A 19,318-nucleotide genomic window follows, 5' to 3' on the forward strand; every position below is an offset into this window, starting at 1 on the left:
TCGCAGGCAAGCTGGAGCCTATCCCAGCTGACTACGGGCGAAAGGCGGGGTACACCCTGGACAAGTCGCCAGGTCATCACAGGGCTGACACATAGACACAGACAACCATTCACACTCACATTCACACCTACGGTCAATTTAGAGTCACCAGTTAACCTAACCTGCATGTCTTTGGACTGTGGGGGAAACCGGAGCACCCGGAGGAAACCCACGGAGACATGGGGAGAACATGCAAACTCCGCACAGAAAGGCCCTCGCCGGCCACAGGGCTCGAACCCAGAACCTTCTTGCTGTGAGGCGACAGCGCTAACCACTACACCACCATGCTACCTTTTATTTTTTAGAAGAAAAACAATTTTAATTTTATAGAAATCTAAATTTATACACACACATATATAAAATCAGTCTTTAATTTTTAATTAAAAAAAATTAAGTATACATAATTTATCCACCTGCTGAGGTGTCCCTTTAACGCACGAAACAGTTTTTTTTTGTGATGGACAAAAGTTTTCACCAATAAATAGAAAGTCCAGCGTTGCGTCTTCCAATAGGACATTATGAGGGGCGGGACTTCAGTGTTTACTGCCTTATTCACCGTTAGTCGGTGGGATTATTGTTAACAAGATGGAGTTCTTGCTTGGAAATCCATACGGTACTCCGGTGGGACAGTGCATTGGTATGGGATCGAAATAAAAATTAATGAAACGTGTTATATCTCTTACAGTAAAGCTTGTCTGTTTTGTAGTGTGTCGGTTTGGCTGGTTACAGTTCCATGGCTGTCCAGTACCAGGGAGTCTCGGAAATTCGCTCCCAGTTTAATTAACAGCAGCGTTTTAATTACTATATCATGAAGTTAGATATCCTGGAAAAGTAATTCTTCCTTTTGTGCATGTTTAGCTGTTTTTTTGGAGTTAAATTAAGCTGTAACTTTAGTATTGTAAGCTGTTTCTAAGCTAGCTTGCTGCTACGTTATCTGCATGTCAGGATGAACTGGACTGTTTGGGTTCCCTGTGTTCGGGATGAACTAACCTTATCAGCGTGGCGAAATAGTTCACAGCTGCTATAAGCAGAAGAAATGTCTGCAGCTAAAATTCAGCCAGAGGGTGGAACTGCGGATAAGTGTTTATAAGGTAGCCTCGCTTCTGAAGGGCATCACTCAGTCTGTACTGCCCTTTACTGAGCTCATGTCCATCTGTCATCACTGTAATCGAGCTCCTTTAGTTTTAGTGACTGTAGTTTGATTTTGATTGATCTTTACACTAGTGATTAGTGTAATAATAGACAGATATACCGCAGTATTTTGTAGTTATGGTGCCTGAGATTTGCCACTTTATTTAAACTCCCTGTCCTGTTTTCTTCTTTAGAAAAAGCCACAGATGGCTCCTTACAGAGTGAAGACTGGACTTTAAATATGGAGATATGTGACATCATCAATGAAACAGAAGATGGGTGAGGACAAAACCGGAAGAGGACTTTTTATTTGTTATTTCTAAAAGTGAGGCACAGAGACCCTGGGGTTTATGAAGCATAGGCAGGCAGTGTGTTTGCAGTTATGTTTGTTGTTTAAAAACAACGTTATTACATTCCAATAGATTATAATTGGAATGTAATAACCAATTCTGATTATAATCAGAATTGGAATCAGATTATCAGATGGACTCATGCACACACGTTAAAAGTTGAATGAGTAATAACTATAAAAATAGAATATAAATAGAATATAAAATGGCGGCACGGTGGCGTAGTGGTTAGCACTGTCGCCTCACAGCAAGAAGGTCCTGGGTTCGAGCCCGGTGGCCGATGAGGGCCTTTCTGTGCGGAGTTTGCATGCTCTCCCCGTGTCTGTGTGGGTTTCCTCCGGGTGCTCCGGTTTCCCCCACAGTCCAAAGACATGCAGGTTAGGTTAATTGGTAGCTCTAAATTGACCGTAGGTGTGAATGTGAGTGTGAATGGTTGTCTGTGTCTATGTGTCAGTCCTGTGATGACCTGGCGACTTGTCCAGGGTGTACCCCGCCTTTCGCCCGTAGTCAGCTGGGATAGGCTCCAGCTTGCCTGCGACCCTGTAGAACAGGATAAGCGGCTACAGATAATGGCTGGATGGATAGAATATAAAATAATTTAAAGTGACTTATGCAGTTATTACACATTAATGTATTATGATTGCACTTGAGGTAAAATTGTTGTTGTGGTGGTAGTGGAAGGGTGTGAGTTCAGTTCACTGATAGCTGTTGAGTACAAGCTGTTCCTGAGTCTGGAAGTGCAGGCCTTGAAGGCTCTGTAGCGGCTTCCACATGGCACTAATGAGAACAGGTGATGAAAGGGATGGGTATTGTCCTTAATGATGTTGCAGGCTCTGCTGAGGCGGTGAGAGCTGTAGATGTCCTCCGGGGGGGCAGGGGGAGTCTGATTATTTTTTGTGTCGTATTAATAACCCTCTGAAGAGCTGCTCTGTCTGCTGCTGAACAGTTTCCATACCAGGCCATTATGAAGTATGTCAGTATGCTCTCGACCGAGCAGTGGTAGAATGACTGCAGTAGCTTTGCAGAGAGGTTGGTCTTCCTCAGAGTCCTTAGGAAGTAGGCTAGAGTCTCTGAGCCTTTTTGACTAGAGCAGTGGAGTTAACCATCCACTTGAGGATGTTAACTGATGTGGGTACCCAGGAACTTAAAACTGGAGACCCTCTCCATCTCCTCTCCCCTTATCTCCAGTGGCAGGGGCTCCTCCTGATGATCAACAACTATCAAAAGTTGCTGTAATGTCACTTTGAATCCGAGTGCAATTTTCATGCAAAGAAAAGCGTGGTGAATATGCGCACTATGTTTGCTTCTAATCTACGTTTTAACACAACATACTGCAGATTGTTTGAGTTTTGAGTGGAAATCTTATAAATAAATATGATAGTACACATTTGCCAAATGTGCCCAAAATTTGAATATTAGATTATGCTTCTGAATCTGCAATTTTAGGAGGTTCCGTGTCTGAAAAACGTGTTCGAACCTCTGATTTTAGAGAATTAGATGGCTGACAAATTAATGCTAAGAAAAGCAGTAGTTCTGTTATGTCTTGATCATTTTTCTGGTGTAGATTGGGCCTACTTGTTCCCTTACAGAGACAAGTCATTGCAAATCAGTACAGAGTGATTCTGACTCATCACCTTTATCCTGTGATGAAAAATTTCCACAGAGCATGAGGGTTACGGAATGGCTTCATGAGTATGAAACCATTATGTAAATAATGTGCTGTGGCCAGTCATTAGATCTCAGTCCAGTTGAGCACCTATGGGAGATTTTTGACCTACGTGTTAGCAGTTGCCACCACTTTCATCAAAACACCAACTGAGGGAATATCTATTGAAAGTATTGTATTCTTCCTTCAGTACAATTTCAGAGACTTGTCACGTCCATGCCAAGGCCCTTAAAGCTGTTCTGGCAGCATGTTACTGAAGCAGTTGATGGACACTATATTTTTTAATTTGTCATATGTCTAAATGACCAGTGAGATTTTAAACTCTCTGAGCTTGTGTAAAATCAGTAACACAGCTATTTATGTGAGGACTCTGTAAATAAAAATGAAATGTACAGTGCCCTCCACAATTATTGGCACCTCTTGTAAAGCTTTGCAAAAAAAATTCACCTTTTGGTGAAGTAGCTTCATCTCACACTGAAAAAAATGAGAGAACTCCAACCTTTAATTGAAATAAGTTTATTCAGAGAAAAAAAAATCCCTAATCAAGAAATAATTATTTTCATCAAAAGCACATCGGCTTCAGTTATTGGCAGCCCTGCATTTAATACTTTGTACAACCTCCCTTTGCCAGTAAAATGGCACTGAGTCTTCTCCTATAACATTTTATAAGCCTGGAGATACAGGGCAGGGCATCTGAGACTGTTCCTCTTCACACAACCTCTCCATCATCCAGGATCCTCGGCCCTCTCTTGTGCTCTCTCCTCTTCAGCTCAGCCCACTGGTTTTCACTGGGGTTCAGGTCAGGGGACTGAGATGGCCATGGCAGAAGCTTGATTCTGTGCTCAGCAAACCATTTTTGTGCTGATTTGGACATATGCTTCGTATCATTGTCCTAATGGAAGATCCAGTGACGACCCAGTTTTAGTTTCCTGGCAAAGGCAGACAGATTTAGGTTTAAAATGTCCTGGTATTTCATGGAGTCCATGATGTCATGAACCCTAACAAGGTTTCTAGGGCCTTTGGAATAAAAACAGCCCCCAAACATTACAGACTTTCCACCATATTTTCCAGTTGGGATCAGGTTCTTTTCATTATAGCCATCCTTCTTTTTATGCCAAACCCACATTGAGTGTTTATTGCCAAAAAAAGCTCAATTTTTGTTACATCAGACCAGAGTACATGGTTCCAGTCAAAGTTATAGTAGCATTTTGCAAACTTCAGGCGCTTACGTTTGTGGTTAACTGAGAGAAAAGTCTTTTTCTGGCATACCTTCCAAATAGGGGCGGCACGGTGGTGTAGTGGTTAGCGCTGTCGCCTCACAGCAAGAAGGTCCGGGTTCGAGCCCCGTGGCCAGCGAGGGCCTTTTTGTGCGGAGTTTGCATATTCTCCCCGTGTCCGCGTGGGTTTCCTCCGGGTGCTCCGGTTTCCCCCACAGTCCAAAGACATGCAGGTTAGGTTCACTGGTGACTCTAAATTGACCGTAGGTGTGAGTGTGAATGGTTGTCTGTGTCTACATGTCAGCCCTGTGATGACCTGGCGACTTGTCCAGGGTGTACCCCGCCTTTCGCCCGTAGTCAGCTGGGACAGGCTTCAGCTTGCCTGCGACCCTGTAGAACAGGATAAAGTGGCTACAGATAATGAGATGAGAATGAGATGAGACCTTCCAAATAATCTGTCAGCATGGAGGTGGCATCTGATGGTGGTTTTGGAGACTTGGAAACTCCTAAGATTTTATTTTTTCTTATAATTCACCAACAGTGATCTTAGGGGATTTTTTTTTGCCTCTCCCACCCTCCTCCTCACCGTACATGGGGGCAAAATAAATTTGGGTTCTCTTCCAGGCAAGTTTGTAACAGTTCCAGTTGGTGTTCACTTTTTTATTATTGCCCTAACAGTAGAAACTGACATTTTCAGGCAAGTAGCTATTTTTTTTATAACCATTCCCTGACTTATGAAGGTCAACACACTTCTCCCTCATTTGATTTGTGTGTTCGCTTATCTTTCCCATGTTGATGGATGACTAAGCCTATGTCCGAAATCGCTCACTCGTTCACTACTCCCTATATAGGGAATTACTATATAGAGGACTATATAGTGAGCTCATTGGTAAAATGAAAAAACACTTTTGGACACTAGTCCGTTGCGCTGGTATTTACGTCATTACTGTCACACAATTAAAACGTGCCAGATCAGTCGGCTGGTAAGTTTTCAAAATAATAAATGCATGTATTTTTGTGATAAATCCATATTATACTGTGTATTTCCTACATTAATCAATAGAAAGTACCTGCATCTTTCAGTTTTTTTTTTAAATCAGGGCTGAATACTTTCTTCTTTGCCGCTGCTTTTTATTAAACCAAATTTGAGACTTTTAATTTGATTTCTTTTAGCGTGACCGCAATGCATGATGGGATATATTGCTTTGGTTAGTGACCATCGTTGTACACTACTTTTCGTGATGCATTGTGGGATACTTTTGAGTGCACAATATTGGGTGTAAATAATCCTCACTAAGGTTTCAGACAGCACTACAAAATGGCGTCCCCACTATACAGTGCCCTATATAGTGAGTAGGGAGCGATTTTGGACACAGGGTAAGGGGATTTGGTCTTTGTGTCACCTCATGTTTGTTCCCCAGTTAATCAGGAAGTCATGGATTACTACTTGAAGGTTCCTACACACTCCAATCAACTCAAAAATGTACAAGTTAAATGGGAAACATGCTTCAGTTACATTGCGTTCACTATAATTTCCAGGGGTGCCCATAATAGTGTACTGCAAAAAATGATATCTTAGCAAGTGAAAATAACTTGAAAAAATAGTTGAAACGATCTAGCATTTCCTATTAGGAGAATACAAGACACCAATTCTGAGATTATTAAACCTAGTTCTAGATTGCAACCAGCTTATTCTAAGATGTCTTATCAAATAAAAATATCTGTCCATGCAGCAAGATAATTTCACGAGTATTAAGTAATTTTCTCCTCAAATTCAGTTTTCAGTTTTTTGCAGTGTAGCACATGTAGTTTTTGTTGAAAATAATTATTTATTGATGTGGGATTTGTTTTTCTCTGAGTAAATGTATTTCAATAAAAGGCTGCATTTTTCCAGTTTTGTCAGTGTGAGCTGAAGCTACTTCACAAAAAGGTGGATTTTTTTTCTAATCCATTTTTTCTTCTAATCTTTACAAGGGGTACTAATAATTATTGAGGGCACTGTATTTGCCAAATGTGTACGTGGATATGCTTCTACAGCGCTCCTATTAAATGTGTATTTTGTGTGTGAGTATATTAAAGATAAGACAGTTGATATAGCGGTAAGTCAGAGATACAGCTTTTATGGTCAAGATAAAAACCTACACTGAATGAGATAATACACTAACATTCAGTGTTTATACACAATGGACATCTAAATAAGACAAGAACAGCATGCTGCTATGATTATACGGGAACAATATGATTCAGCATGCAGATATGTAACACAAAGGCAAAAATTCATGACTGAGCAAACCAGAAATTATACCTAATTATACTGTTGCTTTGACAATGTGACAGATGCTCAATATAAAATTACTGCAGTACTGAATGTAGATGTCTGATTTTCTTTTCTGATGATAGGCCTAAGGATGCCATAAGGGCTGTCAAAAAGAGACTTAATGGGAATAAGAATTTTAGGGAGGTGATGCTGACCTTGACTGTAAGTTGATATTTATTTTTTTAATTCATAGATTTATTTATTGATTTATTTATTGGCTGTTTAATCGTCTCTCCTGATTTCGGCCCCTTTTCTGTCACTAGGTTCTTGAGACATGTGTGAAGAACTGTGGTTATCGCTTCCATGCTCTCGTTGCCAGCCGGGACTTTATTGATGGAGTTCTGGTTAAGGTCATTTCTCCTAAAAACAACCCCCCAGCCATTGTACAGGACAAAGTACTTGCCCTTATACAGGTGTGGTAACTTGATACTAACGTGATGATGAAAATATGATGCTTTGTAATTCGAACCACATTAAATAAAATAACGTGAAGTGGAAGGATCAGGAAAGCCTCTGGTACTGCTTAGTTACGAGAGGCCCTGTAGCCAAGGAGACCTGGCAGGTGCTTTGTCCCTGGAGTTGCTAATAATCACCATGTGCGATCTGATTACCTCGAGCATCTCAGGTGTCTGAGGCCAACTTGATCGTGCCTATGATAGGCTGTTACTCTTTATAGAACTGCAGTGAAAGCTGTGAGAGCTATGTCAAGATCCTTACAGTAGTTATAATTGAGTAATATGAAAGAGAGTATGACCTTTTTTTTTAAGTTTCCCAAAGAGTTTTCTAGAGCTTTTTCATAGAGCAGAATAAGGTCTCGTTTCACTTTAATTTCCCTGTTAAAGCAGTGATGTGCATTGGTTAGTAGCAGTATTGACAAAATATAATTCAGCACTTTTTCCCTTAATATCTTACGACCCACCTTCCCCTGTCTCTGCCACTTAGGTTTTGTAGTGATAGATTGTTTTAAAATGTTAAAATCTTGTTCTTTATGTAATCTCTATTGTAATTCTACTGATACGACGGATTCTATCTGTAAACTCTTACCACATTCCCATTGCTGTCTGTAATGTCGATCACAACCTCTAGATCGCATCTTAATCTTCTTGGACTGATGTGATACACCTATGTTATTGTACATAATTACATTACTTTCTATGAAGTCTGGCTGCCAAACTAATTATTACACTTATGGGTCATTCTACACAAGTGTAGAATTCAGGGTTAGTAAACTTTGAAATATGTTCTTCTTTCACACTTAAAATTCTTGTGCATAAAATTCTTGTGCACACTGAAATCTTTTGATGTGCTTTCACAATTTTTGGTAGTTTTAGACAACTCCCTGAATTGTGTCAATATCAGAAAAGGGCACGAATAAACAGATCAAATATATATATATTAGTGCTGTCAAGCGATTAAAATATTTAATCGCGATTAATGTCGCGACTGTCATAGTTAACTCGCGATTAATCGCAATTTAATCGCACATTTTTGTCACATGAAAAACCATTGTAATTCTCTTATCAGCATAAAAACGTGAATGGGCTTGCTTTGTATTGCAAAGCATAACACGTCTTGATACAGCCACTGCAAAGTGAAACCTAAACCGAACACCGGGGCTAGCAAAAGAACCATGAGTGAAGTGATCTACTGTTTGAGTTAGTCTACAACTCAGAGAGACAGGTTACACAGTGACGGTAGGCTTGACATGCTTGATTATAATATAAAGTACACTATTATATTAACTTTAAGTTGTTCGTTGATAAATATTGCATTGAATCTGATCTTTACTGTTTCAGCTCACTTGACACATTTTATACTTTTACACTTTCTGCCTGTTGATGCGTCGCGCTGTCCAATCAGAGGCGGCCAAATTTGCATATTACAGGAAGGATTTCTGGGATAGCATTGAGTTTACAGTTCAGAGGGATCTGGCTTCTTTAGACGCTGTCTTCTTAAAACTGAATAAATATTTAAAAAGAGCCAAATGAGCCAGTCTTTTGAACGGCTCTTTTCAAAGAACGGATCACAAAGATGCGGATCCCATCAAAGAGCCATAAATCCCATCTCTACTAGCGCGCCCTGCCCGCGCTGGTTCTTGGGGGGGCAGAGGACTCTGGCTGTGCAGGGCGTGGCATTACAGTCTAGCTGCTATCGTTTTTCTAAGCAAAGTCTCTGTTCCAAGTTCCTGGCAGTTTCAAAAGCTTATGAAAAACCTACATCATGTCACAGAGCGTTAATCTCGCGATAAAAAAATTATCGCCGTTAAAATTGAGTCAAGTTAATGCGTTAATAACGCGACATTTTTGACAGCACTAATATATATATTTTGTTATTAGTCTGCGCTTTAAAGTGCTCATTGTCTGGTTTTAGCTGTTGTGTTATTTCATCTTCCATTCCCTATTAGGCTTTCATTTTTGGAATGAACATGTCGGAAAAGGTTTAACGCTTTTTTGTACATTTAGGATTGTGCAAAATATGATTTTACCCATATACATGTTTCCTGATTTTAAAGAGTCGGGGGGGGGGGGGGGGGGGGGGGGTGTTTCTCCACTGATTCAGGAACGCTACTTATTAAAACAGAGGTATTATGTGTAAGGCATTGAAGTCAATATTTATTCACCCTCTGTGTGTTGTATGGCGTAGGCTTGGGCTGATGCTTTCAGGAGTAGGCCAGATTTGACAGGTGTGGTCCATGTCTATGAGGAAATGAAGAGAAAAGGCATAGAGTTCCCAAGGTCAGACTTGGAGACCTTATCACCTATCCACACACCACAGCGGGTGAGATTTCCTGGTGACCTGTTTGGTAGAGATTCAGCATGTACCACAAGAGCTACTAGTTGAATGTTTTGTAATTTTAAACCTGTAAATTTAACAAAGTTCTGCACTCGGTTTGTAGTCACATTCTGGTGTGCTGGTGTTGTCAGTTGCAGAGTTCCTCAGAGGGTGACCCCAAACCTAGTGCTCCAGCTCAGCCAAAACCTGCCCATGCCTACTCTGCTCCTCCTGTCCACACCTCACCTCAGGTTCCCAACCTGCACATGTCTGCATCCATCAACCCCACCCCAGAACAGGTAGCCTGCTTCCCCTAAAACAACACTGCCATATTAATGCTTGTGCTGAGAATGCACTGACACGTTTCGCTGGCTGTTTACCCTGAAGATTTCTAGGCTGCGCAGTGAGCTGGATATTGTGCGTGGGAACACCAAGGTGATGTCTGAGATGTTAACAGAAATGGTACCAGGCCAAGAGGATCCATCTGACCATGAACTTCTGCAGGTGAGGTGACTCCTGACTCAGCTTTTTTGTCTTTGTATAGTTTATTATTGGACTATATGAGCAGTTTGTGATCTCAGACAATGAGCAAGCCTAATCTTCAAATAATAGACAACATTAGTCAGGGATACACTTTAGTTTTTCCCTCATAATGGCCAAGCTGGGTTTTAGAATAAGAGAATGTGACTGTGTGAGCTCTGTGGTTGCACTGTTCTCATGTATTACTCTCTATATCTTTCATATCTGTCGGTAAGGAGCTAAACAGAACCTGCAGGGCCATGCAGCAGAGGATAGTAGAGCTCATCTCCCGTGTGTCCAATGAGGAGGTCACGGAGGAACTGCTCCATGTCAATGATGATCTCAACAATATATTTTTGCGATATGAGAGGTATTTGTCTCAATCTGCATTTTTCCACATACATTGGCTCTATAGCGATGGCATCACAGACTGTTATAGGTATATAGTTTATATCAAAAGACTGCATCTTTAATGAGTACTTTGTTGTACTTAGATATGAGAGGTTCCGGTGTGGTCGAACTGTTCATGGTGTCAATAATGGGGTAAGTTGTGTTGTTCTGTATTATCTAATTTCTACTCTCATGTAAGTTAAATATTGGATCTGTAAGGGTGTATTCAGACCAGGATAGTTCGATAGTTCACTTGCTTTGGTCCGAACCAAATGTTTTTTTTATTTTTTCATTTTGGTGCGGTTCGCTTTCACACTGTACATTTTCGTAAGCGGACCAAAATCTGTCAACAAAGCCACGCGCCCTGAGGTCGTTCAGCTATTGGTCAGAGACGACACGCGCACAAAGCGTTAAGTTCAAAAGTAGTCATGGAGGCTTTCCGTGCTGTTATTCTTTTTAATGTCATCAAAGCTATATGTTTTTTCCAGTTTTTACTGTTTTCACAATTGTGCGATTACTATGCTGTTGTACAAGTAATTTATCAACGACGACGACAAAGGGCAAGGCGGCTACGGAGGATAGCGCTGATGAGCGCACATCATGTTGTGACAGTTCTGGCTCTTCACGCAATAGATGAATTTCTTTTTTTGCGTCGCTAGTACTGCCACTTTTTGAAAGAATGTCCCTGATTTTAATGTAGGTCTGACGGAGTTTCTTCACTTTTAGCCGACATTGTTCTGGGGAGCGCGTGAACCCCTTCTCCTTCATTTTCTCACTGAATACAGCAAACACGTCGGCATTTTTGTGTGTTCTCTCCAAAAGCTCAGATATGTGGACATCTGCCCATATATCCACAAGGGTGCGCGTTTCTTCCTCGGCCCACGTTTGCCCCCTACTCATTTTTTGTACTCGCCTACCACTGGTGACTGAACGACCCTTGACAACCGAAACAGTGTTTGCACTTTACGGTGGAGTGTCAAGACTCTGTTTCCCATAATGCTCGACAAACGACGGAAGCTCCCGAGGTACAAAAAAGCAAAACTGTCAGATTAGGTCCGGTCTGTTTTCACACCTCCAAAAGATCCGCACCAGGGTTCCTTTGGTCCGGACCGAGTCCGACCTCGGTCCGCTTGTTTGGTCCAGACCAGAGTTCGGTGGTTTGTATTCAGACCAACCCAAAAGGTCCGGACCAAGGGAAATTTGGTTCGTTTGGTCGTTTGGTCCGGACCAAACAACGTAGGTGTGAATACGCCCTAAAACTAAAAGTAGGACTATCTTGAGAAACATGCTTTAGGACAACTAACACCTACATACCAAAACATCTTGATATCTCCTAATATGCACTCACTCTGCATTTTTCGACACATTGGCTGTATAGTGACTGCATCACAAAGCCACACCAGCATATAGATAGATCCTCCACCGCTGTTGCTGCCACCACTCAAAAATCAAAATTGACCTTTTTTGCAATGTGTCTTTCTGTCCAATTTTCTAGAAATAGCTGGCTTTTAGTGCTTCACTATCAAGCTATCAAATTACTTACACATCAAAATGTATCTTTAATGTCACGCTGAATGGCATCCAATATTTATTTTATACCTTTTTTTTTAAGGCTTTTATTGGTCTGTCTGGTTTATGGTTTCCTGCATTACCCACAATGACATTCAACTACCTGCTGCTAGAGGTCATGGTGGGATTTAGTGGGTTCATGATGGGTTTTAATACCTCTGTCCTCCATCAGGGAAACTGTGCTTGACATCTTGTATCTTGCTAACTAGCCGAGCTGCCCACCACTCCCCTAACTCGGTGCAGTAGTGCTGTATAGCTGATTTGCATTCTGGAACTTTGAGTTTAATGTTTGCTTTCTCCACTACTTTTACATTTGATTTCTTGTTAATAGGATGTGATCATATTGAACATTCTATTTAAAAATGTCTCAAGGATGCTTTACGTACCACGGACTCCCTGTCACCACCCTTTTTAAAGATATAGCCTCTGTTGTAGTCCATGTGGTTAAAAAGTTGTAAATTATCAGGATGGAACTGACATTAGCCTCATAATCGCTGAATTTAACCAAAATGTGGAGAAAAAAAGTGGTGAGGTACATGTGGATCTTGGGAAATTCACCAGTCATTCAGTGTTTCTTTTTGTTTGTTGGTTTATTGTTCCCTTTACCCTTATTGCTTACTTAATGTTCAGTTCTCATCTTCAAGGTGACAACTAATCTAACATCAGCATTTACTACCTGATTTGTTATCAGTGCCCAAAACCAAGCCTTGTCATGTGCCCTTTCCATGGGCCATGTGGGTTTGTTGCCTTGCCTATTGGTGTGTAATTGTTTCACGCCTGCAGGTCCTGAGTGAGGCCACAGACGACAACCTGATTGACCTTGGGCCAGGCTCTCCTGCAGTGATGAGCCCCAGGATCAGTAGCACACCTCCCTCCAGCCTGCCAGCCTCAGTAGCCCCTACTCACTCTGCTTCACCTGCCACACTCGCATCTCAGCTGGCAGGTCTGGGTGAGTCTCTGCCTCTGCTGATTATTTGTATCTCCTGCATGCTAGCCCCAATAATAATAATAGTAACACTTAGTGATAAATGACAGAGTTGTGTGTTTTCAGATATAGGAGCTGACAGTGTCAGTGGCACCCTGAGTTCTCTAAGTCGCTGTCAGCCACTGTCAGATGACTTTGACATGTTTGCCCAGACGAGGACCGGCACCCTGGCTGACCAAAGGAAGAAGTAGGACAATTTATAATGATACTTTATTATATGTGTATATACCGTATTTTCTGGACAATTTTTGTATGTAAAAATATTTTACAATGAGGTGAGTATGCAACAACTTACACAGCATGTGTTTATTTGCAGCTGCTTCATCTGAATAGGTTTATAACCCACAAGGTTTTTGGGCTGTCTGTGCATCCGTCTGTTTGTGCATCTGTCCGAGATTCTCATTAAGCGTGATATCTCAGGAATGAGTAGTTGAATGTGTATAGGCTGTACATGGAATTATCAGTGTAACCAGCAGATGAACCTATTACATTTTGTAATTGACCCAAACAGGGTCAAAGTCAAATAGCAAAACCAAAAACGACCACCTGTATTTGTTGGTGACAGAGATCTGCTTGTTCCAAAAGGTTTTCATGCTTTTGCAATGATTCTCTCTTCCTCTAATGCTTTTAGATGTGTTTATTAGTTCATTCTAATAATTTTCAAACTTCTAATCTAACACATCATATTCAGTTCAGGGTTTTTTCTAGAAAAATTTAGTATGAGGGCGCTCACCATGGCGAGGGAGCGAAGCGGGGGGGGATGGTGCCGGTTGTTCCCCCCCGCCGTGCAAAGCCTTTGAAAAATGCTCCAATGGGACATTCTGAGGCTATCTGAGAGGGAAATTGTAACAAATTGTCTGTCAACATTGAAAAAGAAAGAAGTAATCTTCTTCTGTCCCGGACAGTCTTTGGCTTTCTTCCGCTTCGTGCCGCGGGATGACATCTTTAAATGCCCAAGTGTCAACAAAAACAACTCGCGAACTACTTCTGTCAAAAGCTCCCGCGCCGGTGGGTGAAAGGTCATTCAGTCTCGAGAAATCTCGCTCTACAAGTCAGCTGACCTTGTATGTAACCCATGTCAAATCTCGCGAGAGCAGCCGCGACAAGTAAACAACTAAACAACATGGCGCCTCAGTCTGGAAAACGCCAATTCGGATTGTTTTTGCACCGTCTGGCGGTGTATCTACTATGATTGGAATATTTTTGGAGCAATTATAACGTATTTGATGATCAGACACATTGTCACGTAGTGTTGCTGGGATGTTTTCACGGAGTCGGTAAGGGGGCGCACGCCGAGAGTAAGAGGGCGCAGCGCCCCTGTTCCCCCGTTTAGATGAAAGCCTGCAGTTACTCAGTTTGAATAAACATGTGATGTACGCTATTACTCTAATCTTTGGATACACTGGATTGAATATACAGTATATTTTTCATTTTCTTAGGGTGTGTTTAGACCCATTGCTCCATTTGGGGTGGGTTGGTTTCACACCGCACATAATTAAGTGACTCAAATAAGCAAGAAACTTTGGCTGAGGGTTCTGTATGGCTAAAAACTTTCATTCATTTGTAAGATAAGTAGCAACAGAAAAAGGTCAGTGTTTGGCAAGCGTGCACAAAAATCACAAAAACACGTTTGGTTCACTTTGTGCAATTAGATCAGTTCAGGGTCGAGTCACTTTATCGCTGCTGTTGAACCATGGTAGAGTTTGATAGGAAACAGAAAAAGACTGGCACAGTCGGGCAGTTGTGTTGCTCTGAAGCTGAGTGTGATTAGTGTGTTCTCACCTGCTAATCCAAACTGTGCTGTAGAGGAATACATGCAGTGTGGGTTGCATGGACAGGAACGACACATTACACAGTGTGCCAAATATGAATTCTGGATAATGAAAGTGCTCAGTTAAAAAAAAAAAAAACAACTAACAGTTCTGATGCATGTGGTGCACCATCATCTCTCTCTCTCTCTCTCTCTCTCTCTCTCTCTCTCTCTCTCACACACACACACACACACACACACACACACACACACACACACACACGCAAAACCAGTTCCCTACCGTTTTAATGTCAGTACTGTGAGGAGATGATCCGCCACCCAAACAATATCTCCTCAGTCCTGTGGTGCTCCCTGTTATTCATTCATGAACAGGGTAGAAAAATGATGTCTTAAAGCACTTCTTTTCCTTCACATCATTCGCAACACCGTGTGGTAATTTTTATGGTGAGTTAAATTTAACAAGGTATAACTCAGATAAACATGTCGTGTCTTGCACAGGTGTTTATTGTCTTTTCTTGTCCAAATTATAGCCCACCTTTTGAAGACACACAGGCCGCAAGTGGAGCAGCTCCGAATCTTGAGCTGAGACAGCAGAACTCTGGAGGGGTGAGTGTACGTATGTAATGAGTGTGTGTAATTGGCATTACTAAGAGCACACTTGTAATTAGTGTTTCTGTTTTGTTATGAAACATAATTTCTTTTGAGCATTTAATATGTCTGCATGTTTGCCATTCAGTTTCTCCTAAACATAGTCAAAACACTTCTCCTGAACATAGTAGGAATTGTAAAAGTCCAAACCTGTTGTCTGTATGCAGTCTGTTTCACTACACACCTTTTTCTAAAGACTGTGCTTTTGAGATAATTTCTGTTTAAAAGCGGAAACATTTCAGTTGTTTAATTTTAAGCAATTTTTCTTAAATAGTTTTATATATTTTTATGTTTTCTGGCTTTTTTGTTTGTTTGTTTGTTGTTTGTTTGATTCTGTCCGATGGTTTGTCCATGACTTCGGCCCAAAGTTCGCTCTTGCTCAGTCCTCTGTCATGGATGACATTGAGGAATGGCTCTGTACTGATGTGGTGAGATTGTTTTTTGTTTGTTTTTTTAGGTCTATCTTTTTGCTTCTTTTTGGATGCTGCATAACAAGCTTTCCTGAAAAGAAATATGCTCCATTAACAGTGTATTTCTTTTTTGTTTGCTTAATTTTTTTTTTAACCAACCAGCTCTGCTGTCTGCCAACTTCTTTTAGGAACTTCCTGTGACCCCTTAATTTCTTTTCTTAAATCTTCACTTTTCTTATGGACTTTTGTGGATGTTCAGGGATTCTTTTCCCCAATTTCTCTGAAACTGCAATGAACAAATTCCAGTATCTATTTTGTTATTAATTTATAAATGTTTCTGTCACTTTTATCTTTACCTTGACTTTGTCTTAAGTGGCAGTGGTGTGAATTCTAAATTAAATCGTTCAGAGATCATTCTTATAAAAATGCTTATTGAGGTTTTCAACCTGCTCACAGCACATTGTTGCTTTAATTTTTACTTCCTTAAATTTTTTTCTTCTATTTCTCTGACAGAAAGGAGATGAAGGAGAAGAAGGTGTGACGAGCGAAGGTATACACATCTTATTGTCATGAAGCGAACAGACACATTGCAAGTACAGCTTTCAGGTTTTATTATCCCCCACTGGCTGAAAGGCCCGAAGGGGGATGATGTCATAGCGATGTCCGTCCGTCCCGGGAAGGGTACTCACATTCTGAAGTCAACTTCACGAAACTTGACAGGATTCTTTGTTATATGTTGGTAACACACATATTGCAATTTCGTTCAATTTAGTCACAGTTTACCAGAGTTATGGCGTAGTTGCCAGTGGGGGATATTGTGCTCTCAGAGCACTCTTGTTAAAATCAATGTGACCAATCAGGTGATCGGGAAACAGGTATAAAATAGACAAGACTAAATTAATAAACATGAAGCAGGTGATGGCGAAACACTAATCAAGACAAGCAGATAACAACTTAGAGTCGTCAGACACATTGTTAAAGTAACACTACACTACCAGATACATGACTGTAGGCTAGATGAGCGTATGACACTGACTCTAGTATTGCTTTGTCTCTTTTCTCTTTCTCCTTCAGAATTTGATAAGTTTTTGGAGGAGAGGGCTAAAGCTGCCGAAAGGGTCCCTACACTTCCAGTGGTGCCGAGTGCAGATCCAACCAGTTCAGCTGGCTCAGCTGTAAATGCTGGGAAAAAAATCTGATCGATCTGAAGACTCCCTGTTTGTATTGTAGATGGATTTTGGGAGTATTGGGTGTGTGTTCAGCCTCCTGTGTGTGGTAAGTAGGTGGTCTTGCAGACTCAGCGGCCCCCTGTCTTTCCTCTGCTTCCCGCATTACTACACAATCAACACTACGGCAGCTGCCTCCTATGCAGTTTGTTTTCGCAGACTGGTTTTGTGAAAGGATACTAAAGACAGACATTTTCATGAGCTTCAGACATTCGTTTCTTTCAAAAAAAAACAACATATCACATTTCAACTCTATGAATGTAAGAGATCATTGATATTTTGTTAATGAAGCACATGGCAGGAACTAACAAAATTAAAAAAAAAACTGCGTTATTTGCATTGTTAACAATACGATCATTTTAGCAACTCCTTTAAATATCAGAAATGGCTATTTTGTTTTGTAATTCTGTGTGGGCCTAGATTATTTAAATCGTTATTCCAGAGCAGTGTTGTTCAGCTAGCTCCCGCTGATGCGTCTCGGAAGTCTCCAGTTTGCAAGTGCTGCTAATACAGAAAAAAAAGTAATCTGATCTTCATTGATTTTAGCTATGGATATCTCTAGTGAGATAATGCACCTGAAGACCTCAGTAGCACACAAACCTTATGGTTAAAGGAAATTAGTCCATTTCACTTGTTTCTTTTTTCTTAGAAAAAAAATATATTAACTCGAATAACAGTAAATTCAGATGTATCTAATATATTATCTGTTAGGTCTATTAAATGAAAGTGAACCGAGGAAGGATTAGTTAGGTTTTTATAGTATGTGTGAATTGCAGTACGTGAACCAGGACACTGGTTCATTTGATTTGATTTGGTCTACCTCACAAAGCAGTGAGAAAGGGAAAAGGATGCACAAGTGATGGTTAGGCTAAAGATCTCTTCACTATAGTGATTGATGATAGAGTTCGGGGGGTTTTTTTCTTCTTTTTTTGTGCTGCCTCAGGATAATGTGTGTCATTAATTTAGATGTGAAACCTATTCGAGAAATCACAAAGGGATAGAGCGTTCATATGTTTATTTAGTATCATTTGCACTGAAGCAGCGTCTTAGGCTGTGCAGATGGAGCTTTTGTCCAAATGCAAATCTTAGCTGTGGTTCATTGAAATGTTGCCTGTTATATGAGACATATTCCAAGTAAATAGAGTTCAAAGCTGACGGTGACTGCAAGGCAGGTTAAATTGGATTTTTCCCTCACACACCTACTGTAGAAGTGATGTCAAGCTCAGTGCTGTTACTGGGAAATGAAAAGGATTTGACTTAATGAACAGCAGTCATAAGTAGCTAACATGTACCTATTTGGTAAAAATTAAAATTCTGTCAGTTGAATATGCTGTTTGATACACGAGTGTTTTCGTGTGGCGTGACTCGCAGATGTGTGCTGTTTTTAATGGACCAAACTATATCTGATTATAGGTGTCCAGAAGAATAGCTTGTATCAGGGTTTCGTCCATGGGGAATTAAAAGATGACCAGCTGTCTCAAAGTGCGTGATGCGTCCCAGAAGTCATGGCCAAACCAGACTCACAGATCTGTACGCTGTTTGAGTACGAACGCTACATTGTAACATCAGAGAACGCTGCTCTGAGTGTCACCCAAAAATATGCAAGAAGGTCAGTCGTCTTCTACAATCACCCCCTACCCCAAATAAAATGGCACATCCAGTTGACATGTAAATCTGTAATGATTGACAGGTTACAGAAGTGTTTTGAACTCTAAAACACCTCGATCATAAAACACCCCACCACCCTCCCCTTATCTCACATTAGTGTCTCGTCTTTAGTTATCTGCTTGCGAGATGTGCTGACATGGCATTTTCTTGTCACAGTAAACGGAGAATGTTTTGAGTTCATTAAAATATAAAACAAAATCTATCAATGTACGTTCGACTTAGCTGACATTAGACAAGTACAGTAGTGTGCAAAAGTCTTAGGCACCCTATTTTTTCATACAAACTTTGTTATACAGTGGTGCTTGAAAGTTTGTGAACCCTTTAGAATTTTCTATATTTCTGCATAAATATGACCTAAAACATCATCAGATTTTCACACAAGTCCTAAAAGTAGATAAAGAGAACCCAGTTAAACAAATGAGACAAAAATATTATACTTGCTCATTTATTTATTGAGGAAAATGATCCAATATTACATATCTGTGAGTAGCAAAAGTATGTGAACCTCTAGGTTTAGCGGTTAATTTGAAGGTGAAATTAGAGTCAGGTGTTTTCAATCAATGGGATGACAATCAGGTGTGAGTGGGCACCTCGTTTTATTTAAAGAACAGGGATCTATCAAAGTCTGATCTTCACAACA

At 40.7% G+C, this 19,318-nt stretch overlaps 1 protein-coding gene across 2 annotated transcripts; it reads left to right on the top strand.

Moving 5' to 3' along the window:
- The first annotated feature begins 595 nt into the window (after positions 1-595).
- tom1l2 (target of myb1 like 2 membrane trafficking protein) lies at positions 596-18,991 on the top strand. Of its 2 annotated transcripts, XM_060939717.1 has the most exons (15): positions 596-676; positions 1,365-1,449; positions 6,804-6,882; positions 6,984-7,133; positions 9,364-9,498; positions 9,645-9,791; positions 9,880-9,996; positions 10,248-10,381; positions 10,506-10,554; positions 12,754-12,919; positions 13,022-13,142; positions 15,257-15,332; positions 15,743-15,802; positions 16,298-16,334; positions 16,859-18,991. In XM_060939717.1, the coding sequence occupies exons 1-15, from the start codon at positions 625-627 to the stop codon at positions 16,981-16,983; spliced, it is 1,533 nt and encodes a 510-aa protein (XP_060795700.1). In that variant the 5' UTR covers positions 596-624; the 3' UTR covers positions 16,984-18,991. The 2 variants fall into 2 exon arrangements, with proteins under 2 accessions (XP_060795700.1, XP_060795701.1); XM_060939718.1 differs by lacking the exon at positions 15,743-15,802.
- The last annotated feature ends 327 nt before the right edge of the window (positions 18,992-19,318 follow it).

The sequence above is a fragment of the Neoarius graeffei genome, chromosome 14 (assembly GCF_027579695.1).
Source record: "Neoarius graeffei isolate fNeoGra1 chromosome 14, fNeoGra1.pri, whole genome shotgun sequence".
In the NCBI taxonomy this organism is placed as follows: domain Eukaryota; kingdom Metazoa; phylum Chordata; class Actinopteri; order Siluriformes; family Ariidae; genus Neoarius; species Neoarius graeffei.

What these genes read in the sequence shown, in the direction of transcription:
- tom1l2 (XM_060939717.1), top strand. Translation starts at nt 625, where the DNA reads ATGGAGTTCTTGCTTGGAAATCCATACGGTACTCCGGTGGGACAGTGC. An exon ending in TTCATGGTGTCAATAATGGG is followed by an intron (nt 10,555 to 12,753) that starts GTAAGTTGTGTT and finishes TCACGCCTGCAG; the next exon opens with GTCCTGAGTGAGGCCACAGA. An exon ending in CTGGCTGACCAAAGGAAGAA is followed by an intron (nt 13,143 to 15,256) that starts GTAGGACAATTT and finishes TCCAAATTATAG; the next exon opens with CCCACCTTTTGAAGACACAC.